This window comes from Sebastes umbrosus, chromosome 16 (assembly GCF_015220745.1).
Source record: "Sebastes umbrosus isolate fSebUmb1 chromosome 16, fSebUmb1.pri, whole genome shotgun sequence".
Taxonomy (NCBI): Eukaryota; Metazoa; Chordata; class Actinopteri; order Perciformes; family Sebastidae; genus Sebastes; species Sebastes umbrosus.
In genome coordinates this window covers 3644006-3657868 of record NC_051284.1, presented here as the reverse complement: position 1 = coordinate 3657868, position 13863 = coordinate 3644006, and the positions used below count along the sequence as shown (strand labels likewise).

The 13863-nt window shown below is 39.3% G+C and overlaps 2 protein-coding genes and 1 long non-coding RNA gene across 4 annotated transcripts in view; 2 read left to right on the top strand and 1 right to left on the bottom strand.

The window, feature by feature from the left end:
- Positions 1-13863, top strand: part of LOC119474418 — an 813351-nt gene that overhangs the window by 558934 nt on the left and 240554 nt on the right. The gene's annotated exons all lie outside the window — the stretch shown is intronic.
- On the top strand, positions 2019-3535 carry LOC119504405. Its single transcript, XR_005210555.1, has 4 exons — positions 2019-2191; positions 2340-2478; positions 3095-3200; positions 3486-3535. It is a non-coding gene; the product is annotated as an uncharacterized LOC119504405 (long non-coding RNA).
- LOC119504384 (jnk1/mapk8 associated membrane protein) lies at positions 5508-13856 on the bottom strand. Of its 2 annotated transcripts, none has more exons than XM_037796473.1 (7): positions 13687-13856; positions 11488-11567; positions 10183-10337; positions 9699-9905; positions 7143-7324; positions 6899-6975; positions 5508-6326 (listed from the first exon to the last, which is right to left on the bottom strand). In XM_037796473.1, the coding sequence occupies exons 1-7, from the start codon at positions 13688-13690 to the stop codon at positions 6108-6110; spliced, it is 924 nt and encodes a 307-aa protein (XP_037652401.1). In that variant the 5' UTR covers positions 13691-13856; the 3' UTR covers positions 5508-6107. The 2 variants fall into 2 exon arrangements, with proteins under 2 accessions (XP_037652401.1, XP_037652402.1); XM_037796474.1 differs by lacking the exon at positions 13687-13856 and adding an exon at positions 13605-13652.

Sequence of the window (13863 nt, the reverse complement as noted above, 5' to 3'; positions counted from 1 at the left end):
TCTTCCTGCAGGGAGGGACGTGGCTCTCGTCGCGACGTTCAACCGGGCGGACCGTCCTGCGTCTGCGGCGATGTCCACAACCCGCCGACCCGTCTTGAAGCTAGTCTCGTTTACCACGCTCTGTGGCTGTGACTTTTTTGCCTGTCGTCACCATTCATATCTACACAACCAATGTGTTTACGAGAACACACAATTATATATCCAGCCTCTTAATTTAGCTCTCAAAGTGCACCAGGTTGATGCATCATTTCATATCGCAATATACAGTATATAGCAGGAAAACATATATTGCAATTTCAGTATTTTCCGACATGGTGCAGCCCCGATTTGTACATTAACAGGGATGTAGCACAACATGGAAGTGAAAGCAGTGCGCCGTTCATTTAAATGTGAAAGTGCAATCAAAATATTGTCGCTAAAAGTCAATGAATAATCGTGATTATCATTTTGTCCATAATCGTGCAGCCCTAATATCAGACTAGATATTGTTTTGAATGTAGAGTAATTCTTCAAAGGCAGGTTGAAGGAAAATGAATCAAACACAGCTGAATATCTAACAGTATGGGAGCACCAGAAGGTGGATTCTTGTTTGATTTGAGCTTTTCATTTTTTTTTTTCAGGTAGTCTCAGGTAGTTTTTGGACATATTTTTCCTCTTCTATGAATTGTATTATTTGAATGTGCAGATGTCCAGGTTAACTGACCACACACTGTTGTAGAAGAACTGAACTGTAGTCATCACACTGACTTTGAAGTTTACTACTGAGTAGAGAAGTTGTCCAGGGCAAACATCATTAACAGATGGTGACGTACATTACGCTTGCCACTGACTTACTGTACACATGCTGCATTTGTTCTTATTTTAAGACAATGTAATGAATTATTTTGAAGATAAATTATTGTTTATAAAGTGTTTGCACTGAGAGTTTTATGCAAACGAATATACGAAGGAATATATTGAATCAAAATGTGTTGCAAGATCTGTGATTAAAAGCGAGCGTTCCTAAAAATGTTCTTTGGTTGTCACTGAGTTCTACAGCAACGCCTGTTTGTCACAGTCTGTTATTATAAGTCTATGCTCTGTGGATCGTAGATTTAAAGGAATACTTCACCCACAAAATGACCATTTGTATATCAATTCCTCACCCTGTGTTACCTTGAATTCTAGAAGAAAACTTAGTTTTTCTCTCATGCTTCCACTGTGAACGGAGAATAAAAAAACAGAAAAGTCTTAATGAATTGAAGTAAACAGGGGCCGCGTTAAACAAAACTGTGTCAAAACATCCATTTACAAACTCTCACACAACTCATGCAATACAATCCAAGTCTCATTTATGCAGTCGTATGCTCACTACTTCCCAAACACATGCATCTTCAATAAAACCTACTATTTAAAACACTTCCATACGTGTCACACTTGCAAAAGTGTGCTACTCGTCCGTGCGAGTCAGTTTTGTGTTCCATGTCATACTAGCTTGTCGTGAAGGAGGTTAAATAACGCCCCAAACTTACGCTACATTTTGGCAAGGAAAAACTGTCATGTCCATTTTCAAAGGGGTCCCTTGACCTCTGACCTCCAGATATGTGAATGAAAATGGGTTCTATGGGTACCCACGAGTCTCCCCTTTACAGACATGCCCACTTTATGATCATCCCATGCAGTTTGGGGCAAGTCAAGTCAGCACACTGACACACTGGCAGCTGTTGTTGCCTGTTGGGCTGCAGTTTGCCATGTTATGATTTGAGCATATTGTTGTATGCTAAATGCAGTACCTGTGAGGGTTTCTGGACAATATCTGTCATTGTTTTGTGTTGTTAATTGATTTCCAATAATATATATATATACATACATTTGCAATAAAGCAGCATATTTGTCCAATTCCACGTTGATAAGAGTATTAAATACTTGACAGATCTCCCTTTAAGATACATTTTGAACAAAAAATGTGTGATTCATTTGAGATTATTCGTGATTAACTATTTTAATCTATTGACAGCCCTAGTTCAACAAGTTGGGAGGAACAAGTTGGTTCATGAATTAACGGTCTCATAACACATTTCCAACGAAAACAAAAACACATTTCTGTCAGACTATGTTTTTTAAAATATTGTCTTTGGTTCCAAAAGTTGACGAATTCATGAGTGGCGAAGGAAAAGAAGGAGGGAAAATGGTAGGAAGAGAGGTTCAGAATGTAAGTATATTAAATGTCCTGCAATATACTTTAAAAGAGAAATGAAGGCCATGCTGTAGCAAATGCTGACAAGGTGGCTCCACTTTACTGAAGAGACGACAGCAAACCTGTGTGTGTGACACATTTGGCATTTTATTTTCTAATACAGAAAGTGCTGAAACCCTAGATGTGCATGAGGCAGTGAAATGTCCCCCTTATACAATGACATCATCGTGCTGTTTACTTCATGAAGTGCAGGACATGTCAGCCTTCAGGAGAGCACAGTGCTGGTTTGACTCTGACAGCAGGTAGACTGTAGAATTAAGAGACCCATAAATACTTGAGGTTTGAGCTCATGTTGATTCAACACTAGATACAGATCACGTGACATTATACAGGTAGGTACACTGACCTTTAAAACACCGCTCACTGTTGTGAAACATTTATTTGTAATTTGAGCGCGTGTGCGTGTAGCAAATCCTACTGAACACACTCATATTTACAAGCATACATATATTTACAGTAATATACATGATATATATATATAATACATTAGCAGCTTCAGAAGGACAAAACTAACAGCATCACATAAGCATCAAAGCTTCTATGTATCTCAGTGTATTATTGTATCTTTAGTTCAAACATAATTAAGTAAAGTACACAGCAGTGACACTATTTACATGTCTGCCCTCACCTAACCTGTGTCTCTATTATATATTATCAGATGTGTTAGTGGGAAAGAGAACTCCGTGGAATCCTTGAAACATCCACAAAGTTATAAGAAAAACATGAAAGCAAATAAACCCAGCAAGGTCATAGGTCATTTATCACTACAATCTTGATTTACATTAAGACACGTTTTTTAACATTATCGTTTTGTTAATTGGTTAAATACCAAACCCATCAGAATGTTTTTTAATCCAGATGGTCTGAAGAGTCTTGGATGGAAACACCTTAAGGACTGAATTATTCTGAGATAGCCAGGGATTTGTCTTCCAGAGAAATGGACGCTCAGCTCTGGGACTCCAATGTAATGTAATGGTAATACATGAGCAGCACAAGCCGGGGCTGAGATGCCCTTCTATTGCACTTTGTTAAGTATGTCTGTATTGGGGGAGTGTGTGTGTGTGTGTGTGTGTGTGTGTGTGTGTGTGTGAGTGAGAGTGTGTGTGCCTGCGTGTGGGTGTATATTCTCTGTTATTTATTTTATAACTATGTATTCCCTACCTCATTGTTCCCGCTATATTTATAATGATTATATTTTACTTCATTATTGTTATTCAATTGATTGATTGATCGATTGTCCGTTATACAGGGATGACGGAGTAACAAACAGGAACAAAGAATCTCACTGCCATGTCAATGTGTATGTGATCAATAAACTAAAACTTGAACTTGAACTTGTTATGTACATGAGGCCCAGTGAATCTCTTCAACACAACCAACTCACCATCAATCTTCATCCATAACATTTTCTATATTTACAACCAAAATGTACAGGATGGGCAAACATGTCTCAACATACTTCAGGAGAATGTCAAATAAATAAAAGACGGACAGGTGAGACCTGAGTAGTGACTTTAAGATATGATTCTCCAAAAACAGGATCTGAACTCGGTACGATGTAGTACCAGAACATGTTCAGTACATTTATAAAATACCAAACCCAGTGTGGTTGCAGCTTCTCTGCTGGGAGCTTTAGGTTCACTGTAAGTCTATTTGGGGTTTTTGGACTGTTGCTCAAACTAAATGAGTCATTTAAAGTTGAAGTAGGCAGATTGGAGCAAATATGATTCAAAAAAAGTTATTTTTATAAAACGGTCGCTATATCGTGACAGTAGAACATGAAACACCTGAAAAAAATCATGTGCCTCATGATTCCTGCGTCCTCCGGTGCTCCTCCTAACGGCATCTGCAAGATTTCACAGAGCGGAGGAAAACAAGCAGTAAGAGCTGATCTGAGGTCTGCTGTCCATCTGCTGTCTGAGAGCCGGCAGTCAATCACTCGCGAACTCCGACCAAACGGTCAAACTAGGCAGCTCTGATCAAATATGAATCAATATTCTGTTACGTTAATGCCTATTTCTCTCCTCAGATGTTTTCAGAATCATCTTGTAGTGTACGGTTTAGCTGTAAAATGAGAAAGTTTGTGACCTGGCAGCCATGTTGGAAATCTCTTGAAGGAACGCCAAGTACCGGCACATGACCGGAGCACAGCCAATAGGAACGCTCTCTCTCTGAAATGACCTGTGATTGGTCAAAGTCTCCCGTCACGGGCCAGATTTTCTAAAACCTGAAAACAGAGCCGTGAGGAGGAGCAGAAGTCTAGTTATCTCTCAGAACACTTGAATTACAATATGCTGAAAGGTTATAATAATATACAGCCTACTGCAGGTTTAAAGCAGTGGTTCTCAAAGTGTGGTCCGGGGACTCGTGCTTTATCATTAAAAAGTACATATCTACAGATGGGGACCATTTGCACCAATAAAACAAGCATATTGTGTCCGCTACTCCCACCCATGTTAGAAACTCTGATCTGATTGTGACACGTCACGTCAATCTGTCATGAATCAGTCGCTTCACTCAACAAACCGTTCCTGCTGCTGCATAGCTTAGCTTAGGTTATTAGCCAGCTCGCTAGCTGGAGAGCATGGAGGAATATTTGAGTCAGTCCACGTCGCCAAGTGACGCTAAGAGCAATCTAGATAAATTGAGAAATTCTGACGACAGTTACATCAAGAGACAGCGACGGGAGACTAAAATACATCATGAGTCTTCAGGTACTCGCGATTGCACCTGGAATATCAGGGCAAAACAAAGTGATGTTAACATGATTCAAACTGAAATGTGTTTCTGTTTATCATTATCAAACAGGTCTGAAGTATTTAGGTTGAAAAGTTTAGAATACAAATAGTTCCCAATGGCATCAAAGAGTATCAATGGTAGAAAGCATTATGCTTAATCGGTGTTATGATTATTAGGGGGGTCCTTGCTACATTTTCTCCCCTGTAAGGGGTCCCTGGCCCCGACAGGTTTGAGTACCTCTGGTTTAAAGACATCACTGTGTGGTAGCTTGTCATCACCAGCTGTGACAGCATGTGGCTGCTATTGTTTTCACCTTGTGAGTCTGTGTGTGAGTCATCATGGCTAAATGTGTTCCTGGAGACACCTGATGTAGCAGGAACTACCACAGAGGAGGTTGGAGAACTTTGACAGGTGTTTATCTGTCTGTCTGTCTGTCTGTCTGTCTGTCTGTCTGTCTGTCTGTCTGTCTGTCTGTCTGTCTGTCTGTCTGTCTGTCTGTCTGTGGACAGATTTTGTCACCGCGATAGCATCACAACCATGCAAGATGCAGTCACGAATTAAATATTGGACAAATCGCCCTTTAAGGTTCATTTTGAACAGATAAAATGTATGATTAATTTGCGATTAATAGTGATTAACTATGGACAACCGATTGACAGCCCTAGTTGCAACCATGCTAACATGAAATGTAAACAGTTATGTGAGCAACTCTCAACATGGATTGTACCAACATGATAGTGAAGCTAGTTTCCATTTCGTGAAGTTTTACTCTCATGGGAAGATTTGCATGATCAACTATTTAAATAAGTTGGCATTTAGCCAAGACCATCGGTCCTGCTTAGAAATCCTGAATGGAACTACATTAAATATACAACACCTAGGGTAGTTATATCTTATGTCCAACTTTAACAGTTCCTCTACTTGCACAGCATTTGGAGTTAATCATGATCATGAAGTTGTTTACCTCAATGTTAAATAACATCTCATGATGTCATCACTATCTGGTCGTTGAACTGGTTGAAGTTTGATCACATCAGCCCAGAACCCGGAGCCCATTCAAACCCCTCAGTATCACCCTGCTGTCAGTCCACTGGTGGCTCAGTGCTAGTCGCCATATCCGCGTTGGGTTCCGTCAGTGTCCGTTGCCGCCCTCGGACAGGATGCGACTGGGCTCGGTGAACTTGGCGGTGGCTATGTAGAACAGGGCGGGACCGGGCACGAGGGCCAACAGCGGCAGGTCCTGCTCCAGCTTGTCCAGTCGGGAGATGGAGATGATGCCGTAGGCGTGGAGCAGCCAGTGGCTGAACAGGACGACCAGACGCTTCTTCTTAGCAACCAGGTTCTTAAAGGACTGTGGTGACGTAGGGGGGAGCACAGAAACACACAGAGGAAACAGGTCAGAATGAATCATACGGGGAGATCAGCTTCCAATAACTGATTATAAATAATGCAGTAAACAGCATGTTGGTGGCCAATCACAGCTCTGTTTGCTGCTCTGTGGGTTGGACTCCACAGCTTTAAACGAAAGTAAAAATGGAAAATGAGAATGTTTTTGAGCAAGAACATAATGAACTGCATGTATGTAGTAAATGGAATAACAATAAGTATAATTTAAAAGGCTTTTTTAAATAATTTTGATATTCAATTAAAAAAATGATTAATTCAGAATTGAATCTTGCAGCTTTTTCTTCTTTAAAGCACTATTCAAATTAAATTTATACAATCATTAATGTTATTATTAATGTTAATGTATCATGATTAAACACTGAAGTGGTCTGTGATTACTGTGATGGTACACTCTACATACTGTAGCACATTCAAACATAACATTTCAAGGTCAAAATGACTTCAAATGACAGGTGATGTTTTTTTTAATCTGCTACATATCAGAAGCGCACACAGTGAGTGAGTGAGTGTTGTTACCTGTATCTCAGAGGCAGACATATAAACAGCCAGTGTGACCAGAGACAGCACCAGTATGATGTAGGGAAACGCGTAGTCTGAAACACACAAACTGTCACTCACAGCTGCACAGTTCAACCTACACCAATTAAGCATCGTTATCTAAACTGTAATTTGGTCATAATCACATTAATATACTCCTTTATGGAATCAGGAAAACAACTGTCAAACATCGGTACCGGTCGGATGTGAACTCAGTACTCACAGAGCAGTCCTCCTCCCACGGCCTGCAGCACGGTGAGGATGGGGAAGAAGTAGAGAGCGGCGTAGATGCTCTTGAAGCGGTCAGATTTGCCCAGACCACACGCTATCTTCTTCACCAACAGAGGACGCAGCAGCATCATCAGCACCAAGCAGAACGCGTAGTAGATTAACACAATGGTATAGCTGAGGAGGAGACAAACAAGAGTCAGTCAAAGACGATAATATACTAAAATCACAATACACTAGAGCAGTGGTGTCAAACATATGGCCCAAGGGCCAGAACTGGCCCGCAAAAGGGTCCAATCCAGCCCACTGGATGACTTTGTACAGTGTCAAAATTGCAGAGAAGTATGAGATTTTCATTTTTCAAGCATCACTTTGGAGATACTTTGACAAAATGTTAAAAAGTAAAAAAATATATATATATATTTTTGACATAATAAGCCAAAGTTAATGATATTAAGTCAAAATTATGACTTTTAAAGTCAGAATAATGACTTTTCACACCAAAACTATGAGATACTAGTAAGAATTATCATCATAGGAAGTCATAATTATGAGAATTAAGTTAAACTTGACTTGACTTAAACTCGGGGAGTCGAACTTAAAAGACACGACTCAAAGTTATGAATCGTAAATGTCAAAAGAATGAGATTTTCATTTTAAAAATTTTAGATATTTTGTCACATTTATGACTTTTTATAAGAATTAAGATTTAAGATTTTAAGTTAAAAAAGTCAAAATTTTGACATAGTGAGCCAAAGTTATTGATATTAATTCAAATGTATGACTTTTTAAAGTCAGAATTAATCATTAATTCCAATTTTGCAATATAATGCACTTCTATTCCTAGTTTGGGGTGGATTTTTCATTAATTGTGGACATTTTCAGGATGTTCTTGTACTTCTTTACACTAACAGGAAAAGAAAATGTTGAGGTGTTGTTATTTATAGGTTACTATGCAATGGTTTTACTGGTCCGACCCACTTGACATCAAACTGGACTGTACGTTGTCCATAAACTAAAATGAGTTTGACACCCCTGCACTAGAGGGTGCATGATGGACTCAGACATATCAGAAAACATGAGCATATCTGAGGTTGACAATGATAGCGACAACACAGAGTTTCTATAGAACTGTCCCCGATATTTTAATGAACAACACTTCGATATTTAAGGTGCAATGTGGATCTGGCGGTATCTAGCGGTGAGGTTGAGATTGCAACCAACTAAAACCTCCCCCGTGTGCCGAGTGTGTAGGAGAGCTACGACGGCCGACGCAAAAACGTGACAGGTAAGTAGAGCCAGTGTTTGGTTTGTCCGTTCTGGGCTACTGTAGAAACATGGCGACCGGCTCTGTGAAGAAGACCCGCTCTCTATGTAGATATAAACGGCTCATTCTAAGCTAACAAAAACATAGTTCTTATTATCAGGTGATTATAAACTAAAGATAACATACTTATTAATATTATATCATATTTCTGCAAATAACAGAAATAGGATATAAGAGCCACTCCCCTCAACAGGATTGTGCCCGCTTGTCGCTCTGCCTGTCAGATTACCTGCACCTTACTACCTGCCTGCTCGGTTCTCTGAAAATGAATTACAAGGCAGTTATGGTTTTCATAATCCTGTTTTTTTGCTGTTGAATATCCATTCATATTGAAAGAAGAAGTACAAACTGATCTTAGTGCTACAAACCTGCTGTAGCTAGGATTTAAAAAAAATATACTTGGGTCTTGAGTCCAAGCACACCATGCACCCCCACTCTGCTGATATGAAAAAAGGTCTCTAGTTTTCTTTTTTTTTTTTTAATTATTCTTATTTTTCTCATTTTATTTACTCAACTGTTAAAAGCTAGAGTAGGTAATGTATTTTATAAAAATGTTTTTGTCCTATTATTTGAAATCTTCTTTACATCCCGACAGCAATCAATCAATCAAATATTCTGACAAAATAAGAAAAAAATCTGGTATCTGTGGCTGTCACAGGACTGTAATAAACCCGTCCAATCATTTCATTCAGCCCGAATGAAACAGCTACCTGCCTGTCTGTCTGCCTACTTACTGTACCTGTCTACCTGCCTATGCACTCATTGTGCTTCACCAGTCTTCCACAAGCTACTAATAATAGCCATGTTCGTTGTTAATGTTCATAATGATCATTTTGGGAAGTGTCTTTGGAGGGAGGCCTGAAGGGACTGACTGTCAGTGTTGATGACTTGGTGACTTTCTCTCTAGATTTAGGGACTTCTGGAGCTAGTGCTGCAAGCCACTTTCATTGTAAAAGAGTTGGCAACACTGGGCTGGGTTTTTAGTTTGGATCATTTTATAATCTAGTTTATTCTTTCTGGTTTCTCCAATGTTACCTACCCAAGCCTAAATTATGTTTCCTTGAAGTTTTATTTTCCTTTTTACAAGATCTTTTTTCTTTTAAAGAGAGTTAAATACATATAGAGCTATTTCATTTATTGTATTTTCTGAGATCTAAATGTGGTTTCAAAGACTTCTTCTGCCCAGGTTTTCAAAAGCCCCCCTGTTATGTAGTAAGTACTTACAGCGGGTAGACGGCCTCCTGGGTGCAGTGTAACGTGTTGATGTAGTCTGGACTGGGGTTGTACAGCATGGTGTACCAGTCTGACAGCATCTGGACACGACACGAATGGATGCTGAGCTTTCCCACCGGCTCTGTGACCAGCAGGGTGACCACAGCTGACACGCTGCACTCCAACATGGCTGTGATGTGCTGCAGCAGAGCACTGGAACTGAACACACAACACAGAGAACAACACGAGATCACACAACAGAAACACTAGTCATTCTAGGTGTCTGTTTTATTTTGTGTGTGTGTACAGCCTCTGCTGTTTTCTTACAGTGTTTTCTTACAGTCTTTGAGCTATACCTCATCATTTTCCTTTTTTTTATTTTACCGTGGTATTGAATTAGGTATTGAGAATCGTGGAAATGTGTGTGTGTGTGTGTGTGTGTGTGTGTGTGTGTGTGTGTGTGTGTGTTTGTGTGTGTAGTCCTGTGTGGCCTCACCTCTTCTTTCCAGAGTACCACTCTATGAAGAACCAGTGCAACACTAGGGGTAACATGGCCATGAAGCCCAGATAGAGCCAGTCGTAGAGCTCAGGGGCCTCAGTGCAGCGTTCACACACATTCTGGAGGTTGGCCCGCTCTCCACGAGGACAAACCTGGCAGGACAGACACACATGCTAGGATTAGAAAACAACCCACAGAAACTCACTGCCAGCCCAACAGCCACACTTCATATTTTTTCTTGTGTGTTGTGTGTAGGATAATATATATATATCATTCAATCATATACAGTATAAATAATGTCTCTTTATTTGTATAGTACAGTACTTTTCATGCAAACATCTGTAATGCTTCACACAACATAATATATAAAGGCTGTAATGTCTGTGTTAAAAAAAATCCGACATCCGTTCATTCTTGTTACATTACGCCACGTTGAGAATTAGTAATAGTAAATATAACCTATAAGTTGTCATGAACACTGTTCTGCTCAACTGACAGACATCATAAAATACAGCGGTAGGCCTATAACAAAACAATGGACAGCTGATGCAGCTGTGCCACACGTCATATTTAACTGACATGGCTTTAACATGACGGCTCCAAGGCAACGGTGTCTCATTTGCTAAATGCCTGTCTCCCCTTTCTTCACGTCTCGTCCTCGCCTCCTCCGCTCGCATCTCCCGTGGGAGGGACTAAGACGTGAGGAGAGGAGTCGAGGCCGTACAAACTTATCTTTGTATTAATTCACTTATTTATTTACTCTTTTGTTTAATTTTCTCTTTTATGTATGTATTTATTTTTATTAATTTAATTATAAATAAATGTATTTATTTGTTTACGTATTTATTTTTATTATTTTTTTATTTATTTAATATTTATTTCTATATGTATATATTTATGTATGTATCATGTACAGTATATCGTGCATAAATAAATAAATAAATAAATGCATAAATAAATAGATACAAGTAAAAATAGATCATATAAATAAAAAAAACATGCAAAAATAAATTAATTAATAAAAATAAATAAGATTAATCAGAAGAGTAAATAAATAAATAAATAAATAAATAAGGGAATTAATGCAAAGATAGCTTAAAGAAGCAAATTAAAACAGAAATATCAATTTATGTCACATTTTATCAATTAATGGTTACAATTATTTTTAATAATATTTTTGCTGCATTTTATGACATATTTATCGAGTCATTTATTTATTTTTAATTTCGGCAGGGTCCGTCTTCTATAATGCCCCACAGCCCCACACATAACGTGACCCATCTGATGCTGTTCAGTACTCACACCACACTCTCCCTCCACTGATCCATTGACCATCATCCTGCCACAGTACGTGCCTGGACACGTTGAAGTCATGGCCACAGCTGTAAGGACATACAGACAAGTTAGACAGCAGTCACTGACACTGATAAACAATATAGACATTACATTCACAGTACAACTCAAATATAAATACATAGTACAACAAATAAATAACACCATAAAGAGCCATTTGAGACATGATAAACAAAGATGCCACATCTAAAAGTGTTCATTAAAAACATCTGACTGCTGCTGGAACAACACAATATATTACTTTCACTGGTCGGTGTTTAAACTGACATGAATCCACTGAGATAGCTCCTACTGAGTGATGTGGGCTGGTAACGTTACAGCCAGTGATACATCCAGTGATACAGACGTAGGCAAAGTTGTTGGTAACGTTCCGTTAAAGAGAGAAAAACCCACAATGGTCACTGAAATAACTTGAAACTGACAAAAGTAATAATAAATAAAAATTTACTGAAAATGAACTAATGAAAATCATACATTGTTTTTGAATTGTGGTTCAACAGAATCATTTTAAAAAACAAACTAATGAAACTGGCCAGGACAAAAATGATGGTACCCCTAGAAAAGATGTAAAATAATGTGACCATAGGGACATATTAAACTAAGGTGTGTCCTGTAATTAGCATCACATGTATCTTCAAACTTGTAATCAGTCAGTCTGCCTATTTAAAGGGTGAAAAGTAGTCACTGTGCTGTTTGGCATCATGGTGTGTACCACACTGAACATGGACCACAGAAAGCTAAGGAGAGAGTTGTCTCAGGAGATCAGAAAGAACATTATAGACCTTCATGTTAAAGGTAAAGGCTATAAGACCATCTCCAAGCAGCTTGATGTTCCTGTGACTACAGCTGCACATATTATTCAGAAGTTTAAGGTCCATGGGACTGTAGCCAACCTCCCTGGACGTGGCCGCAAGGGGAAAATTGATGACATATTGAAGAGACGGATAATACAAATGGTAACCAAAGAGCCCAGAACAACTTCCAAAGAGATTAGAGGTGAACTCTAAGGTCAAGGTACATCAGTGTCAGATCGCACCATCTGTCGCTGTTTGAGCCAAAGCAGACTTAATGGAAGACGACCCAGGAGGACACCAAATCATAAAAAAGCGAGACTGGAATTTTCCAAAATGCATATTGACAAGCCACAAAGCTTCTGGGAGAATGTCCTTTGGACAGATGAGACAAAACTGGAGCTTTTTGGCAAGTCACATCAGCTCTATGTTCACAGACGAAGAGATGAAGCATCCAAAGAAAAGAACACTGTACCTAATGTGAAACATGGAGGAGGCTCGGTTATGTTATGGGGCTGCTTTGTTGCATCTGGCACAGGGTGTCTTGAATCTGTGCAGGGTGCAATGAAATCTCAAGACTATCAAGGCATTCTGGAGCGAAATGTGCTGCCCAGTGTCAGAAAGCTTGGTCTCAGTTGCAGGTCATGGGTCCTCAAACAGGATAATGACCCAAAACACAGCTAAAAACACCCAAGAATGGCTAAGAACAAAACATTGGACTATTCTGAAGTGGCCTTCTATGAGCCCTGATCTAAATCCTATTGAACATCTGTGGAAGGAGCTGAAACATGCAGTCTGGAGAAGGCACCCTTCAAACCTGAGACAGCTGGAGCAGTTTACTCACGAGGAGTGGGCCAACATACCTGTCGACAGGTGCAGAAGTCTCATTGAGAGTTACAGAAATCACTTGTTTGCAGTGATTGCCTCAAAAGGTTGTGCAACTAAATATTAAGTTAAGAGTACCATCATTTTTGTCTAGGCCAGTTTCATTAGTTTGTTTTTTTAAATGATTCTGCTGAACCACAATTCAAAAACAATGTCTCATTTTCATTAGTTAATTTTCAGTGAATTTTTATTTATTATTACTTTTGTCAGTTTCAAGTTATTTCAGTGACCATTGTGGGTTTTTCTCTCTTTAACGGAAGGGTACCAACAACTTTGCCTACGTCTGTACATCCAGTGATACAGCCATGGTTACAGCCAGAGTGCAGAGGGCTGTTGTTAGCTAAACTAGCTAGTTCCCAGCTAGCTTAGCTAACGTTGTTAAAACCTCACCATGATGTGCGACGCTGCGGTCAAACTATGTTACCAAGCTGACTAGCAACAGATGAGAAGTGAAAATTAAAAGCTAACTTACCCATGGTGTGAGCAATAATGATTAAAACCAGGTTTATCTCCTCAGTGCTGCTCTCACTAGTTTCATCTGATAGAAGCAAACCGGATGAGGACAGAAATGTTCTTCTTCTTCTTTAGTGTTTATTGGTGGTTGACAAATCAGCTTAGAGGCACATTACCGCCGCCTGCTGGAGAAGAC

Bases quoted from the DNA above. Each gene is read 5' to 3' on its own strand.
- LOC119504384 (XM_037796473.1), bottom strand. The intron at 6,976-7,142 runs GTGAGTACTGAG...TGTGTGTTTCAG, and splicing joins CGTGGGAGGAGGACTGCTCT to ACTACGCGTTTCCCTACATC. The intron at 6,327-6,898 runs GTAACAACACTC...ACGTCACCACAG, and splicing joins TGTCTGCCTCTGAGATACAG to TCCTTTAAGAACCTGGTTGC.